The sequence below is a fragment of the Pholcus phalangioides genome, unplaced genomic scaffold, assembly GCF_987345545.1.
Source record: "Pholcus phalangioides strain wild (caught in Gottingen) unplaced genomic scaffold, Ppha-v1.0 ptg000003l_1, whole genome shotgun sequence".
NCBI lineage: Eukaryota > Metazoa > Arthropoda > Arachnida > Araneae > Pholcidae > Pholcus > Pholcus phalangioides.
In genome coordinates this window covers 15,011,050-15,029,918 of record NW_028301596.1, presented here as the reverse complement: position 1 = coordinate 15,029,918, position 18,869 = coordinate 15,011,050, and the positions used below count along the sequence as shown (strand labels likewise).

At 39.5% G+C, this 18,869-nt stretch overlaps 1 protein-coding gene across 2 annotated transcripts in view; it reads left to right on the top strand.

Annotated features, from left to right (window-relative positions):
* The window catches only part of LOC149088156 (agrin-like), a 98,914-nt gene extending 80,282 nt beyond the window's left edge, over positions 1-18,632 (top strand). For both annotated transcript variants that reach the window (XM_089245014.1, XM_089245005.1), the window contains exons 21-29: positions 3,676-3,783; positions 3,907-4,041; positions 5,655-5,898; positions 8,578-8,689; positions 8,770-9,073; positions 10,805-10,886; positions 11,025-11,258; positions 13,152-13,255; positions 18,033-18,632. In XM_089245014.1, the coding sequence (XP_089101140.1) occupies positions 3,676-3,783; positions 3,907-4,041; positions 5,655-5,898; positions 8,578-8,689; positions 8,770-9,073; positions 10,805-10,886; positions 11,025-11,258; positions 13,152-13,255; positions 18,033-18,190 (1,481 nt within the window). In that variant the 3' untranslated portion in view covers positions 18,191-18,632. The remainder of the gene's footprint in view (positions 1-3,675; positions 3,784-3,906; positions 4,042-5,654; positions 5,899-8,577; positions 8,690-8,769; positions 9,074-10,804; positions 10,887-11,024; positions 11,259-13,151; positions 13,256-18,032) is intronic.
* The last annotated feature ends 237 nt before the right edge of the window (positions 18,633-18,869 follow it).

Here is an 18,869-nt window from a genome sequence, read left to right as displayed (position 1 = left end):
CACGTGAATTTTTTTAAACCTTCAGATATAAGAATAGTTGAAATGAAAACAGTTGTTATAAATTGGTTTATTTTTGTACGAGTATGTAGAGGTAGAGCGGGAGGTAAAGAAGGCAACCCCTACTACTACTAAACCACGCATGTACCTCGTCCATATTCCTCTACGGAATTTCTAACGAATTGGTGTATGCTGGGATGTACCTAACGTGAAGCTTGTTTCTGTGTAATGCTTGTTATAGTGCTGCCATCTACCACATATTTCGGAACTATGAATGAAGTGTAATGTTTGAAGATTTTATCGTTGTAGGCCCGTTGCTCTTTGCGGAGAGACGTTTTAATGAAGAGATCGGCTTGCATTCGCGGCAACCCCTACTGCGGAAAAATGGTTGCGCGGAATCACGTGATAAGCTCTGTCGGTCGGTCGACAGTATCGTGCAATAGGCAATCGAATGTTTATTCCATGTACGTCTGCGTAATGTTAGAGTAAAGTTAATGCTGAATAAAGAAGAGCAGTGTGGTGTTTGCGTTCGTGAAATGCATCAGCGAACGAAGACAGTGTATGGTGGACATGTATTGTTATTCACTCGTCTGCACTCATTTTTATCTGTAGTTAAGTTTCCGCAAGGCAATTCACGGACACGGCACTTCACCCCGCTAAGAATATTCACCGACAAAGTAACATAGTCAGTGAGTGGAAGAGTAAATGAGTGATTAAAATCAAGTGAGTCAGGAGCAAAGAGATTGAGCGAGTGAGTCACTCATATTTTCACTGGCTTGCTCAATCGCTCACCCATTTACCGGTTTACTCATATTATCACTCAATCGCACCCACTCACTCGGTCATTCATACGCTCACATATTAACTCTGTACCTACTTCGTTCACTAATTCCCATATTCACTTATTGCTGACGCGCCGCTATCGGTGAATTGTTTGTTGATAAATTTTCAAAGTTATGTATTTCCGTCGGTAAATTCTGTGGTGTTTGGTCAGAACATGATATCTCCAAAAAAAACCGTTTCTTTGATCTAAGAGTAACGACTTGCTAATTACAGCTGATATAATTACAAGTGAATTAGAAGTGAGATAAATGCGCAAATACGTGCGTACGGCTAAACAACATGCTGATATATGATATTTTCATTTGTATTTGTGTGTATGCTTAATTTTTAATTTTTAAGAGACAATGAAAATGCTTATACCTAGGCTGACCACATTTACTCGAGAAAAATACGGGAAATTGAGCTTCGAATATATGGGAAATTACGGGTCATCGCCAATTATCGCCAATAATGATGCCAAAAGTAAGCAAAGTTGCTAACTCATGCTAAAACCAGAGAAAAGTCGCCAATCCAGGGAAATGAAGCACCACTTCGAATTGCAGTGAATTAAAAAAAGACAAATGTGTGTGAGATGCATATTCTATCTTGTTTGTAGTCGTAATTATCGTAATGTAATTGTTCTGTATTCGAAAGAAAAGTTTTAGTCGTTGATTTGAAGAATAAAAAGTCAAGTTGGCTTCGCGGAAAATACGTGAGAAACCGGGACATTCTTCTAAAACGTCGGGACAGCCAAAAAAGCAGAAAAAACCGGGACTGTCCTGGGGAAAAATACGGGACGTATGGTCACCCTACTTATACTTCAAAACTGATTTTGCTTATACTTCAAAACTGATTTTGCTTATACTTCAAAACTGATTTTGCTTATACTTCAAAACTGATTTTGCTTATACTTCAAAACTGATTTTGCTTATACTTCAAAACTGATTTTGCTTATACTTCAAAACTGATTTTGCTTATACTTCAAAACTGATTTTGCTTATACTTCAAAACTGATTTTGCTTATACTTCAAAACTGATTTTGCTTATACTTCAAAACTGATTTTGCTTATACTTCAAAACTGATTTTGCTTATACTTCAAAACTGATTTTGCTTATACTTCAAAACTGATTTTGCTTATACTTCAAAACTGATTTTGGAGTTACCATGTTCTGACCAAACACAACAGAATTGTTGGCGGTGAATTTTCCGTACATCGTATATTTATGACCCGAATTTCCTTTATGATTCCAACATTGATCAAAAATGACCGATCAAAAAGAAACAACAACTTCATGCGCAGTATTTGATTGCATCTGATTACATTTTTCATTTTTAATCAAAGAAAAGTCCTTGTTAATGTAACGTAAATATCTCGGTTATAAGAGATCATTTAAGTATTACCTCAGCACCTCGGGGGGGGGGGGGGGTGTTTCGTATTTGCTGACTTTTTCTGACAAGGGGGACGGGGTGAAAAATGGCTAAAACTCTGCTGACGTAATACTTGCTTGGCGCCTAACTACAAACTTTCACGGAATCTTCGACGTCGTTATAAGCTCTATATAATACATTATAACATCATTTTAAGGATATTCCGCCCCCATTCCGGAATCACTTGGTACATGAATTATAGAGACTTTGGACTTACAGAAAATAAAAGGAAAAGGGGGAAATGAATATCTGAGAAAAATGACCGCGGATGTTTTGCGGACGCGGATAACACACAAAACTCTTCTTGTTGTTTGTGGGGGTAGAAGAAGTTCGATGGGAATATGTCTCTGTTTGTCCTTTAGATGATGGACGGTTTGAAATGCTGGCCGAACGTGCCTAGAATAAAGGTTCAAGTTTAAAATAAGAGCTGTCTCCCCCCCCCCCACTACCCACCGTACGTACAAACAATCGGGCTCACGTAGAAGATCTAGTTTTTGAGATTGGTTTCCTCTCTGCCGTCAATTTTTCTTAGAGATTATGTGTTTCTTTCGTATATTCATTTTCATTGGGTTCTTTTGAGTTAGGTTTGAATCAACACAAGAGACAGATAGGTTCGATATCGATTAACACTTGCCAGTAGTAATTTCATTATTTTCGACTTTCTGAGTCTCGTTAACGAGCATGTGCACAAATGGGTGTCGTTTTGCAAAGCCCCTAAACCTACGGAGAAATGTCTGAAAGTGTTTACTTTTACAATTGGTGTATTATTGAATTGAGAATTATTGCATTTGTGTCGATTGTTCAAGGGAGCATCATCATGGGGTCATCATCACGACACCAGCTGTGTGTGTGTATATATATATATATATATATACAGGGTGCATAGTTACCAGTACCACAACATTACATTGTAGTACTAGTATTACATGTTGTACTTTTTTTTGCTGTGTTGTTTGCTGTCAACCTTACATTCTTTCGACAGCTATTTTTGGCTGTAACTGACACACACACACACACACACACACACACACACACACCCAACTTCATTATCACAATGTCCAGTATGAACCCCGAATTCCCATATTTCTTTCTGAACGAAACATGGTCATTCTTTAGACCGTGATGTGTCTATATTGCCATTTTTTTTCCGGAACAAGGGAAGAAAAGTGTTTCGCGGGCCGGATGGAACTCCTAGGCGAGCCGCATTTGGCCCGTGGGCCTGAGGCTGTGCATCCCTGATTTAAATAAAGAAATAGATTTTCAAGTCCGATGTATATTATACCTGTTTGTACATCTATTATCTTATGGTCATCTCTTTTCAGCCACCTCGTTGTGCATTTGTATTAGTACAAAAATATTCTGCTCATGTTGCTTACATGTTCTTTGCACACAATTTTTGTACATTACATCTGATACTGTTCTTGCAGGTGAATGTGCAGATAATGCTTGCAGTTCGATGCCTTGTAAAAACGGTGGAACGTGCATTGCTTCCGATAAAGTCGCTTATAAGTGTGCCTGCACGCCGGGATATACAGGTATTTTAACGGCTATGGTCACATTTATATGTGTCTGAAGAAACAATATAGTAAGCTTTGAATGAATTATCATGAACCTAAATATTTATATTTCCCTTTTTTCTTCTTTTTAAATCGTTTTAGGTTATTCCTGTGAAAGTGAAGCAGATGCGTGCAGTTCGAATCCATGCGGAAAAGATGGATTCTGTTCAGTTTCATCTAACGAAGGATATGTTTGCAAATGTCCACCTGGTAGATCCGGGAAAACGTGCAGTAAACGTAAGTTATCGTTTACGAAACAGAGATCTTAGTTTAAGTGCCTAATTCAGTGTTTATCCTAACATTCAGATGCATCGTGTGAGGGGCCTTGCATCAGATCCCGTCCCTCTAGAAAACTGCTCTGCTAGAAAAGAACTGACGGGCCCATAGTAATGAATAGGAATTTTTCGTACTTCTAGAAATATGTGAAAACATTGCGCACCCATAGGAATATGTTTGTGTACAGAGCCATCGAAATGCAAAAACCATCATTGGGGGGGGGGGGGGTAGAAAATCGCCATCCGTCTCGTATATACGGGGCTCAAGCGCGTTAACTAGAGGCGGAATGATGCGTTGCATTGTATATTAGTGAATTATTAGAAAACGCTGAGCCTTCCTCCCTTTTTAAATTTATTTTTAGTTAAATAGCCTCAGCCGACAAGCGTTCCAGAGATAATGATTGTGTACTCCTATAAATACTGAGTTGAACGTATTCCTTGATGAGCGTGGAAATCCACGTTATATGTCGCTGGAATTTCGCAAACATTCATACCTTAGACATGCGTAGGAAAGTGTGTGTTTGTATACTGTCAAGTGCACGGGGAGCTTGCTTAATCCCCCCCCCCATCCTGAAAAGCAATGGTGCTCAACTTTTTAGGGAGTGCGGGCCACTTCATCGATTTGGAAACTTACCGCTGGTCACTAGAGTGATCTGGAAATGTGCTTCGAGTCACTCAAATGTAACACGAGCCTCTTTAGTTAACTAGACGTATGCCGCGTGTCACTCAAATGATTTGGAAATGTACTTGGGGTCGCACTTGAGTTATTTGGAAATTTGCTGTGCGCCATATCCGATAACTCCGAGGCACACATTTGGTCCGCTGGTTGAGCATATATGCTGTAAAGTGGTCCGTAATTGACGCTTTTATTCTTTCATTACTTCGCTCATTTTTCCAGTCATTTCTGATTATTATTTTCGCGTACCTTTGAATTCCCTCTTATTCACCGAGGTGAATACGCGAATCGAAAGTTGGAATCTACTTGGTTTGAAATGATAAGTTCAATCTACTTTTGCCTGGTACGAATAAGGTAATCGTTTCGTCCATAAGTAAATAGTCAAACTGAATGATGCCTTTTTTGGGGAAAACACAGGTAAAAACATAAACTAAAATATTAAAATGTTGAAAAATACATTTATATATCTTTTTGAATGACATATAAGTGAGGTGCCGTTCAAGTATTACGTAAGCAAATTTTTAGCCATTTTTGATCCCTCCCTTGTCAGCAAAATTTCGCCATCAGCTCTGCCCCTCTGAATCCTAACTTATATTTTCATAAAGGGTGGTTGCTGACGTAAGCATTATCCAAACCCCCCCCCCTTGTCATCAAAAGTCAGCAAATCAGAAACCACATCCCCCTTCCCCCCCCCCATCGATGATGACGTAATACTTGAACGGCCCCTGATCTAAAAACAAGAACTAATTTTGAAATGCATGAGCTAAATGAGCTGCACATTGCTTTGATGTGACTATGCGTGATTATTTTCATAACCACGTGATGCAGTTTGTATACGTATAATTATTCAACATAAGTAAGAATTTGACGCATTTGCATATTGCAATTCACTGTTCCAGAGAGAGCAACTGTGAAGTCTTACATCCCCGACTTCACTAACAACACGTATTTGGAGCTCCCAACTCTACAAAATATCCGTCAGGCATTTTCCATCGAGATATGGTTCATGGCAAGATCTCCGAACGGCGTTCTACTCTACAACGGGCAACTCACGAATGGCAGAGGAGATTTCTTGGCCCTCAACATGGTGGACGGACATGTCAGTTTCGTGTTCAATCTTGGCAGCGGTTCAGCGAATATCACGTAAATATTATATAAAATTTATTCTTTCCATCGAAATTGGATTTTTCTCTCGCAAACATTAAAAACTTTTTCAATGTATTTTTTTATAGTTTTTACTAATTACTGTTTTTTTTTGGTATGCACAAGAATAAAATGGTTTTTTTTAATCTTTATGAACCATTTTCAGTTAAATAATGAGTTAATTGAGACGAATTACTTTTAGTTTTTTGCAAAATTAAATAGCGAAACGTGATTCCGCAAAATAATGCTAATTTCATGTAGTAGCTTTATTCAGTTTTATTTGATACTTTCAAAAATATTGTTACTCTGTAACTGCTGATATGTTAAGTAGTTAATAAGGTGTGTCCCAAAATGATAAAAAGCCACATACAATATTCTATAAATAATATAATTTATTTTTCCGAAGTGAAAATTATTTTTTAACTTGAAATTCCTGACTTCACAGGATAAAAACTAAAATAATAGTTTTACATATATCTGCATTTATATATTATGACGGAAAAATTAGATCGAATAGTGGAATCAAAACCTGTCCCAAAATGATAAAATCACTCAAAAAAAATCATGTTTAGCTGCATTTTAAACGTCCAATTAATTTTCTATTTTTCTTTATAATGTCAAACACTCTTCTAGGCAATAATTCCATAATTCAATAAGTTTTTTTTTTTTTTGGCAAATGCTGCATATCTTGCCACACTTTGAAGATAACCCGTTCAAGTTCTGAAACACTGTTGTATTGCTTGTCATGCTCATACACTTTACGTGCAACTGTAGCCCCACATGTTTTCCATCGGATTGAGGTATGGAGAACATGCGGAGCAGTCCATCACTGGAATCCCATTCGTAAGGAACCATTCCCAGGTCGAATTTGTTTTGTGAGGGGGTGCATCGTCCTATTGAAATTGAGCAGTGGGGTAATTTTGAGATTTTAAAAAAATATGGAACTAGATACTGATTCAACAGTTTCTGATATGTCTGAGCATTCAGACGTTCAGATATAACAGTTAACTGCACTTTTTCCACTAGTATTCAATGCACCCCAGACGAAAACATAACCGCCTCCTTGTTGACGCTTACGGTAGCTTAGTTCTTCTTTTCTGATATCATGCCGATAATATTTCCAGCCATATCTGGATTATCCAAATTAAACTTTTTTTCATCACTCCAAATGACATTATGCCACTAGAAACTCCATCACATATTTCGCTCAACGAAGTCTATCTTAATTATGAAGTTTCAGACGAGTAAGTATTCTGTATTATTTTCCTCTCTTTACGTAGCCATAAATTTCTATATAGTAACCCTATCCAACCCTATCTAAAAAAGTTTCTTTTTATTTCCCTCCTTTCTACACTCCTGATAACGATTTTTACGACGTTTTTAACGACTCCCCATGCATATAATGCATATTTGGGTACGCCTTGAAATCTGCAAAATATGTAAGGGCGTGATGTACATGGTCTTATCGGCCCTACCATTGAGCAGTCAACAGTCCAAATGAATCACGGAGCTACCAAACTTTTGTCCAAAATGCCAGTGTTGTGAACAATGCTAATCGTCTCAGCTATAACAAATTTGCTTCTATAAACACCTACAAACGAATCCAAAGTCCATCGGTCTACTAATCAGCAAAAGGGTGACATCATTCAATGAGCATTGCGAGAAAACATTGAGGATGAGCATTGCAAGCGGGCCCCGAAGAAATATTCCGTCCACCATTTTAAGGGGGTTAAACCCCACATCGAGCAAATCTGAACCCAACTCGATCATCAATTGATCATAGCGAGCATAGAACCTCATTGCGTAGATCTTTGTCACGAATTTGGAGCAGCTGTTTAACCTTTTGCGGTTCTGTGGTGATACTGAATCGACAGCAGGAAAAGCGAGTACATTTCATTGTTCATCAAACCTTCCCCCCCCCCCCATGATCACAGGCAAGCACCGTGAATTTGACTTCTTAGCAGAATTCAAAAGGTACAAAAACGCTATAGCTAGCAACCAGAGGTCTTTTCTCATTGCGGATGGAGGGGTGGATATAAAGTATGGACTGTGCCAACGAAGCACCGAAAAAACCTCTGTACCACAAAAAGAGTAAATGGACCGTAATCTGCTTCAATCTAGAGCCCCGTTTACATGTGCAAGAATGGGGGTAGCTTTGGTGATTATTTACCTGCAAGGCAACTTTTTTCTTCATCGGGAAGAAAAAAGGTGGGACGGAGATCCCTCACAAAAGAATCCCATCTTTGTTGCGGAATAATGGTGGGTGACTTCGACCTATTCCGCCATAATCCTTTGTGCCGCGAAAATTGCTGTTAGATCTTTCGTCGGCCATCTTGAGCCAACCACCCGTTCAACCCATGTGACCAGTGACGACATCCGAAAAGAAAAGGAGGAATACCACCATAAACTAAATGACATATTAACGGGTTGTAGCGAAAATCCATGTCACCGGGAACTTCCCGGGATATTTCATTGCACATGTAAACGAGGCTTAGATAATTATAAAATAATTTCAGCATTTTATTAAGTCAAGCCCAGACCTGCACAAATTCGTTTTCTGGATATAAACTGGTGGTCACAATAATGAGATATACTGTATATATCAATATAATACTGTATTTCAGAATTACCTCACTATCAAACTAACAAAAAAAAAAAAATCTCTACTGATTCCTATAGAAGCAACAGGAAAGTGAGCTTGGGTGATTGGCACATCGTGAAAGTCAGTAGAGTTCGCAAACAAGGGACCCTCAAAGTTGACAACGATACAACTGTGTTGGGTGAATCCAAGGTGAATATACGAGAAAATTATAACCTTTTGAAATTTTGGAATACAGTACTTTTTACGATGTTGTTTATTGCATTTTACAGCCCCCACTGACAGAACTGAATCTGTCTCTCCCACTGTACGTGGGTGGAACGCCAAACTTGAGATCCGTTCATCAAGAATCAGGTGTTATCAAAGGCCTAGATGGAGCCATTCAACGCATCATCGTCAACGGGGAGTCGTGGGGTAACTTGATGTCCCGGGCTCTCAGGTCGTACGGCGTTCAGAAGTACTCGGGATCGCCATGTTCTGATGGCGTCTGTATGCATGGTGGATTGTGCGTCCCAGAACTCAACGACTTCCATTGCAAGTGTTCACTGAAATACAGAGGTCGTAGATGTGAAATACGTAAGTTTTTCATTGAATTATTCAATCTTTATAGACGCCAAACTTATGAAGATTTGGGTGTTCCAAACGTAGACTTATAATATCGTAGCAACGCTGCACCTTCTATTATCTGTCATGATTTATGACCAGAGGCATATTTACGGGGGAGAAAGTTGAGCGGTCTATAGTCTGAAAAATTTCAGGAATGGATGATGAAGAAAATTCGAGTAGAATGGAAGAAATAGGCACTATAAATCCAACTCTGCCCAGCAAGTGAGGGATAGGAAGGTAGCGATCAAAAAAGTGGCCTAGACACTGTGCAATCATGTGAGTGGCAAAACTAGTGCGAAAGCTTGTTGATGAGACCGAAGAGGAACAATGTCGGTGAACGACGAGAGTAACCTGGAGATTGTGCAAGCATGTGCGTGAAACAAAGCAGTTTGCATTCATGTGGGTGAGCAAAACAATAAGCATGTAAGTGATCTAAACACGTGGGTGACCAAAAGAGGGGAGACCATGTCAAAGAGTGACCATGAGAGTGATCTAGAGAGTGTGTAAGCACGTGAGTGACCAGAACAGTCAGCAAGGTAGTGAGGGACCAGAACAGTTATCAAGGAAGTGGGTGCCCAAAACAGAGCGCAAGCATATTGGTGGCCGAAACATTGTGCCAGCACGCGATTACCCTAGTTTACCCTACCTAACTTTTTTCACCCGCGGCATCCTTGATAAAAGTTTATGGCACACCAAGGCACCGCGGCACGCAATTTGAGAACCCCACGAAGCAGAGAGTATGAGCAAGGGAATAGATCAGTGAGAGAGAAATGAAAAGAGTTGCCCAAAGGGTAGAAAAACATGTGAGCGGCCAAAATAACGACTTATAGGCTGGGGCATACCCATACGCAGTTATAGCTCAGGACGGCTAATTTAAAGGAATGAGTGGTCAAGAAATTTAGACTAGAATAGGTAGAGAGCGGCAAAATTTGTTAAGCTTATAGGCTGTCTCTCTGTGTGGCGTTGCTACATTTTAGGTAGTGGCCCATTAGTGAGAAATTCCTTGGAATATAGCCATCGTTCGCTTGTCCAGCTCACATGCGGCAAAATCTTATATACAGGATGATTCAGAAAAGATGGGAAAAACTTTCACTTTTTCTCATCTTTTCTGAATGACTGCATTGACGTATTTTTTTGTGATAATTATGGCCATTTATAATTAGCCATAAATTATCAAGGTTAACTATGGCAATCCTAACGATCAAAGGAATCTGAATATCGATATGTTAGTGATACATACACATAGTGATGTATAGAGATCGACATATAGGGGGCCGGTGAAACCCAAATTTATGTTATATGTTACTGCCAAAGCCCGAAGTTGACCTCTTCGGACCTATCTCTATACATCCCTATGTATATGTATCACTAAGATATCGATATTCAGATTCCTTTGACCGTTAGGATTGCCATAGTTAACCTTGATAATTTATGGCTAATTATAAATGGCCATAATTATCACAAAAAATCCGTCAATGCGGTGATGACCCCGAATCACCCCTAATATAGGTTGTGTAAGGATCGTTATATAGGGGCCGGTGAAATCCCCGATTTCGGACATTGGGCTGGCTACTTTGCGAAATGGCCAACTTCGTTCTTTGGCAAACTTGACTATACTTTTTTTTTTGTTTTCAGTGCCATACATAATATAATACAATTAATGTAAAATTATTATTTTTTAATATGTATATTTGTATTTAGGAGTTAGGAAGAAGGATTTGCAGAGAGCAATCTCCTTCAATGGCACTACACACTTGAACTTCCAGTACAAAAATGCAAAAGGGTATATATATTCTATTAATTTATTATTCAACAATAAATAATTTAAAAATTGATTGCATAATCTCTATGCATCGCTAGTTCCTCTCGATTTCGTCAATTATACAGCTGACGTCATCAATATATTTCGCATTCATTCCAGTTCAAGAAGCCGCAAAGTCAACAAAATGCAGTTCAGACTCCGTACATCACATTCCAACGGACTCTTACTTTGGGGCAACAAGGGTTCATCGCTGAAAGGCGATTACATAGCGGTGGCTATCGTGGACGGATATCCCGAGCTGAGTTACAACTTGGGTAAACAGAAATCGTTCTGGTCGATCAAGAGTATGCAGCGAGTCGATGATGGATTGTATCATACTGTAACAGTTGTCAGGTAGACACGGCTATTCTATATGCGTCTAATGTTTTCAATAATAAGATCTCAAAATTAAATTCCGATATTGTGTATTTTGGGGGGATGGGGGAGGAGAATTACCCGTTGCGTGCACAACGTGTTTGCATTGACTACAGTATAAAGAAAGCTTTCGTGTAAGTTTTAATTAACTTTCTCCAACGAATCAATACGGTGTATTAAAAAGTTTTGAAAACTGCAATTTAATTAGGTTTCTCTTTTATACTTGAAGCTATTTTAATGCAATTTATCATGTTGGTGTATATACGTGGTGCATAGGAAATTCCCTTTAGTCTCGAATATCTCGTGAACTGTTGATCTTAGAAGCATACTTCCACATTGTAAAACAAAATCCAAATAGAGCGTGTAGACTTCTGATACGCCATTAATAATGTAAAAGGTTGTGTATAGTTATTAAAAGAAAATAAGAGTTATTTAATCTTTTTATTTTGTCACCCTGTCCAAAAAAAACAATTAGAATGTTGTTATCCTGTCTCTCCTGAGATGAACAAGAAACAAAAAATTAGTGTTTTCAAGTACAGTATTCGCTAAGGGGGGCTATTTAAGTATTACGTCAGCAGATTTTTAGTCATTTTTTTACCCCCTCTTGTAAGGAAAAGTCAGCAAAATACTGAAACCCACGTCCCCCCCCCCCCTTGTCAGCAAAATTTCGTCAGCAGCTTAGGATATTTCGTATCTTCAAAAAAGGGCGGTTGATGACGTAAGTAATAAGTAATCTTCAAACCCCCCCCCCCCCACCCTTGCCATCAAAAGTCAGAAAATCCGGAAATCTGTCGATGCTGACGTAATACTTGAATGACCCCTGAAACAGTGGTTCCCAACTTTTTTGAACAGCAACACCGCACCTCCTTTTGACGAAAAAATTTATCGGCGATTATCCCGCCTTCCCCATAGGAGGTGACCATACCGGGAACATTCCCAATTTCTTCTTAACGGATATGCCGTCTCGGAAGCAGTTTTTGGAATGCAATTTTCAACTCGATTCTAATTTGCGTAATTACTGATGAGTGAAATCAAATTATTTTTAAATATTTCATTGGAAGTGCTGTTTTATTATGAAATTAGAAGTATACGGGGGGGGGGGGTGCTCCTTGATTTTGATGAACAATGTGGTTTGATTTCCAGAGAATTATCTAATTTCAAAACGACTCTTCGCTTGAACTATAGGGCTCTCGATAGTCCGGCATTTTTAGGCGGCTTTTCTTCGAGTGAAGCAAAGGAAGTCTCTGCGCAGAAGTTTATAGTATTGTTTTGTGTGTGTGTGTGTGTGTGTATGTGAATAGCCTTTTGCAATCAAACTTCCAGTAATCCAGTGGTTTAGGTAATCCGACACACCCTGGTCTGATATATGCATATATGCTCGACTTTCACTATTGCGACTTGAACTTTTTACAACGGGCTACTATCCCTAAAATTTCCCTTTTCCTAATGAAAAATCCCTAAAATGTTTTAAAAGATCCCTTTTACATTGATTTTTGTACGGTATTCGGATCCGCGCGGAAATCTCCCGAATTATCATTCTCCAAAATTGGCAACTATGTAAATGATATGTGTAAACGGGGAACGTTATACTATTAATACTAACGTGATCAGCACATATTCCCAAGAGATCGTTACGATCTGTCCAGGGAATTTGTTAGTGTTAGTAGACATCCATGCCCGACCCGGGATTCGAACCCAGACGTGCACAGTCAGAAGCTAGCTCCCTAGCCACTGAACTGCCAGGCGGCCTTGTTTTTTGCCTTTGTTTAACGTATGTTTCTATTTTTATATTTTACAAGCAACGATTCACGAGTTATTTGAGCTGAAACGGACAAAGTATTCACCATGTACGCATTTTTCTTCTCCATACAGGAAGAAACGGTTTGGTGAAATACGGGTGGACAAAGGAATAACAGTTTCGAATGTTTCAGAAGCTGGAGCGACTGATTTGAATATAGATGGTCATCTATGGATCGGTAAGTGGCCGCTCTATACCGTGGGAAAAAATATTGAATAATAAGATATTTTAATCTCTTTCCGTAATAGGAAGAGATATTTTATCTTCCTATAGAATAGATGGAAAGGAAAAGAAAAAACACATTCTGGAACTTTCCATATCTCTTTCTTCTGTCAGCTACACATTTCATTGATGACCCAATGAAAGGAAACTGATTATTATATTTTTATTTGCCTCAGCATTATTTCTTTCAATTTCTTCCTTGCTACGGTTCCGCGAGTGAATACGTGAATAAATATACATGCTGTATATGTTACTGCCAAAGCGCGAAGTTCACCACTTTGCGAACTGGCCAGCGCAGTTGACTCGGACAATGTCCAAAATGCTGGCTTTGGTGGGGTATCCCTATATCGATCCCTATGATTCGGGATCATCGAAATGTTTTGCGTATTTTTTTGTGATAATTCGGTCATTAGAATTAGCCATAGCTAGACATACTAAGTATGGTTAGCTATGGCAACCCTAACGGTCAAAGAAATTTGAATATCGATATCTCAGTGATCGATATACACTGCTCAAAACAATTAGGGGAAGCACATGGTTTTAACAAAATTACGCAAAGATGTATACCGATAAGTAACACAAAATGAATCATCCATAATTTAAAGCCTAGCAGGAAACGGAAGAGGAAAACTTCATATGCAAATCAAAGTTCATGACGTCAAAAACCAGAAAAAGGAGATAAGGGCAGAAATCGGGATGTTGCAGAAACGTCTGTTTTACTGCCGTAACTGTGAAATTCGACTGCGCAGTATTTTTTTTTGAGACAAGGTGACTTGAGGATGTCTCAACAGCGTGATTCACCGGAATCCATGGCATGACGTGTTATAGGCAGACTGGAATCCGGGCAACCACAACGTAGTGTCGCGGACGCTGTTGGAGTCGCCGGAAGTGTTGTTGCAAGGCTGTGGAATCGATTCCAAGAAACAGGAAATGTTAGACGTCGACCAGGGCAAGGTCGGCCACGCGCCACTACAGCAACTGATGACCGGTATATACGGTTAACAGCCCGTCGAAACAGAATAAAGAATGCTACGGAACTGCAAAGACGGTTGCTCTTGGCAACAGGACGAAGGGTGTCCAGCCAAACAGTACGTAATCGGCTTCATGAGGGAGGGCTCTGCCAATGGTCTGCATTCCGTTGACCCCACGCCACCGTGCGGCCCGAAGAAGATGGGCTGCTGAACATCGAGAGTGGGAGCAACATGATTGGAGCCAAGTGCTGTTTACAGACGAGTCCCGATTCAGTCTGGAGTGTGACACCCGACGTGTTCTGGTATGGAGGGACAGGGGCACTCGAAATAACCCCGCATTCGTTCCTGAAAGGTCACAATACAGAGGGTCTAGGTCAATTCGTCGCGATCAACTTGTCGCGCGACAATTCGTCGCAATCAATTTGTCGCAGCGTCAATTCGTCGTGCTACAAACTCGTCGCGGTACAAATTTGTCGCAGAGTCAGTTCGTCGCGGTACAAATTTGTCGCAGAATCAGTTCGTCGCGGTACGAATTTGTCGCAGAATCAGTTCGTCGCGGTACAAATTTGTCGCAGAGTCAGTACGCCGATCAAATAAATTTTCAAAATTCAGTTTTCATGGTATTCATGCCACACTTCCCGCTTTCTGGCGGGATCTCCATTTCTCGCAGCGAGGGGCGTTGGGCGAACACACCAAGATGATAAATTACGATAAAATAAATTTTCAAAATTAAATTTTCACCGTATAAGCCGCACTCCCGCTTTCTGGCGGGATCTCCATTTCTCGCAGCGAGGGGTGTTGCGGGAACACACCAAGATGATAAATTAGGATCAATGCCCATCCCAAAGCACAATTTGCCTAAGGGGTCATTCAAGTATTACGTCAGGATCGGGGAGGGAGTTTCGGATTTGTTGACTTTTGATGGCGGGGGGGGGGGGTTGAAGGTCGCTTACGTCATCAACCACCCCTTTTTGAAGATATGAAATATTCTAAGCTGCTGGTGAAATTTTGCTGACGGGGGAGGGGATGGGGGTCAGTGTTTTGCTGATTTTTGCTGACAAGGGGGAGGGGGTCAAAAATGGCTGAAAATCTGCTTACGTAATACTTGAATGGCCCTAATTCACTATTGAATATGTATCTGCCATGTAGGGAATACATCTTTGAGGAATTTTTTACCGACAATATATCTAAGGCTAGCATTACACTATGAAAGTGTTCTAAAAGTCCTTTTATAAAACTTGAAAAATTCAACCAATAAGATTATCGGTTGCATTTGCTCGAATGTAACCTATGAACTTTATTGGTTGGATTTTTTGAGTTTTTAACTTGAGCAACTTATCCGGTGCAAATTAAATTTTGAAAATGTATGTGATCGCAATTTATCATCTCGGTGTGCGCCCCAACTCCCCTCGCTACGAGTAATGGAAATCTCGAGAGAAAGCGACAAGTGTGGCTTATCCGGTGAAAATGAAATATTAATTAAATTAAATTATTAATTATTTCAGGTTCTTGTGGAGATACTGTAGTGGTTAATGTTGGTGGGAGTCTCGATTCCACATGGGACAGATACAAGTTTACACTTAAAGACAGCCTCCGCTGTACTGTAATTTGGGGAATATCATAAACACCGACATTTTTTTACAGAATTTTAAAATTTTATCATAGAAAAAATGATTTTTTTAACATTTACAATAATTAAATAATAAAACATTAATATCAATTGTAATTTTAATTTCGATGATTTTTTTCGAAATGACAAAAAAAAAAATTTAGTAAACTGTGTGCATTTCTTGATGGAAAAAAACTTTTCTTCATGTTTATTTTTTCACGTATGAGACAAAAAACCTACATACAGATCGCGTGACGAGTTGACTCTGCGATAAATTGACGTCCCGACGAATTGGTTACACGACAAATTGTCACTGCGACGAATTTGTACCGCGACGAATTGGCTCTGCGACGAATTTGTACCGCGACGAATTGGCTCTGCGATGAATTTGTACCGCGACGAATTTGTATCGCGACGAATTTGTACCGCGACGAATTTGTATCGCGACGAATTGGCTCTGCGACGAATTTGTACCGCGACGAATTTGTATCGCGACGAATTGGCACTGCGACAAATTGATGCGCGACGAGTTGAGCGCGACAAGTTGATTGCGACAAATTGACCGGCTACGCAATACAGACGAGCTGGTTTTATGGTATGGGGTGGAATCAGCATAGGCGGACTTACGGACCTGTATATCATTCGGAATGGCACTTTGACGACCCGAAGGTATGCAGACGAGATACTGCGACCTCATGTCATCCCTTACGCTGGAGCCATTGGAGATTCCTTTGTTTTCCAGGATGATAATGCCCGACCGCATAGAGCTCGTCTGGTGGAGAAGATGCTTGAAGCTGAAACAATACAGCGTATGGAATGGCCAGCGTGCTCTCCTGACCTGAATCCAATTGAGCATGTCTGGGACATGCTCGGACGACGCATTGCTGCGCGACCAAGGCCGCCTGTTACTGTCCGAGACTTGCAGATTGCACTTCTTGAGGAGTGGAACAGTATTCCCCAAAGTCTGATCGATAACCTCATCGCATCCATGGCAAACAGGTGTGCAGCAGTCTTAGCTGTTCGAGGAGACCACACGCCCTATTAAAACTCATGCATCATGTCTAAACAGTACTTTTTTTTATCGTTTACATGTAACCAAATTGTTGCGCTAAATCACCTTTTCATGTTTTTTCCATATTTTCAAAGAATTAAAGCTTAATTCCAATTTTTTTTACGTGTTTTTTCTGTATTGCGCATTGATACGCGTGTACTATCCATTGTATGCCAATACGTGGCTGTCTCGCACGGTTTTCTTCACTTTTTTGCTTGCTCCCCTAATTGTTTTGAGCAGTGTAATTATGGGGATGTATAAGGATCGGCATATAGGGGTCATCCAAATCCTGGTGAAAGCTCGAATTTCGGACATTGGCCGGATCAACTGGGCTTGGCAGTTCACGAATCGGTCAACTTCGGGCTTTGGCAGTAACATACGTGTATTTATTTATTTAGTATCAGATATAGAGGGGAAGGGCAAGCCTGCCCCCACTCACCTGTACTCTAAATTTCTTAAATGTTAGCAAATATAACAGTTTCTGAGAAAGGGATGGTATATACACTGGTACTTCAAATATAAATTTTCCAAATTTGTTGCCTAAATCCTACATTTAAAGAGGTAAGTTTATTTCAGCATGCAAAGAAGTAACGATTATCAAAAAATCGGTAAAAAAAAACACATTTAACCATTCATATTAGGGTTACTAGTTTCACTAATCTCAAAATACGGAACTCACCACTGATGGTACTTCCCGAAAACTAAAACGAGTCAGCCAGGTAACCATCATCATTGTGACTAAGGTATTTAAAAAAAAAAGTCATGGGTTTATTTTTCCAAAAATCATGTAAGATATTGAACATAACAATTTCAACGCTAAAGGAAAAATGTATGAAGTATAATCTTGAAAAAAACAACAACTAATGCCTCGTTAGTACTCTTAACGGTACGGACCCTCAAAATACGGATGTCTGGCAACCCTACTCATCAATCTTGAATTCAATATGAATGTTCATTAGAGATCTGAAACGTACTTACATTTCATTTCGGAAAAACCATTGTATCAAATAACGCCATTTCGGTCGAAATAATTAGATTTTTAATATTTGATACCATCACCGAAACTTTCTCTCGTATTTCTTTTTTTTGCTTTCCTCTTCAGGTGGATCACCATCATTACCGAATGGTTTGCCATCAAGCTATTACCAAGGCTTTTCTGGTTGCATTGACTCTATACTGGTGGATAAGCAACCCTTCCATTTCTTATTACAAGGCACAGAAGAACTCAGCTTCTGCAGTGCTTCGAAAAGAACAAATTAAATAGGAAATGTGAAGGGAAAGACACGTGTATGTGTAGATATATTCCAAGAATTCTCGTAAGCAAAGAAATCGTCGATATTGAGGATAATATTATTTCTTAGCCGACGCTAAAGAACTCCCTTCATGAGTATAATCATGACTGAATGGTGATTCCGAGAAAATAACTCGAGTCAGAACTTTATCCTCGACGTAATAATTATTTATGCTGTTCTGATCTGTGTTCTGAACTCCTCTATAAGAATCTCTCTATGGATCGCTCCGTTGAACTGTAAATACAAAAATAATGATTCAATACGAGGCTGTATTTGAACTCGGTTACAAAGTCCGTTCTCGTGGAACGATTGCGTGAATTACTGTGCCATATATACATGAAAATATTTTATGTCATATTTTATATATATATGTTAATATTTTTTTCCCCCATTAAAGAACTTTTCTAGGAATCGATGTTATTATTATTATTGTATTCGTAGAAACATGTTGTGTCAGCGGATTTGTTGTTTTGCCGCACTTCTCCCATTCCAGAGTAGAACCTCTCTTGATAATGGACACTGTTGGGGACTGAAGGTGTTGCCCGTTAACGAGGAATTGTCCGTTAAAATGGGTAGTCAAATACATTGATGCCCGTAGACGTAATTCAAAAGAAATGTCCGCTAACGGCGAGTGTCAAAGCCTCCTA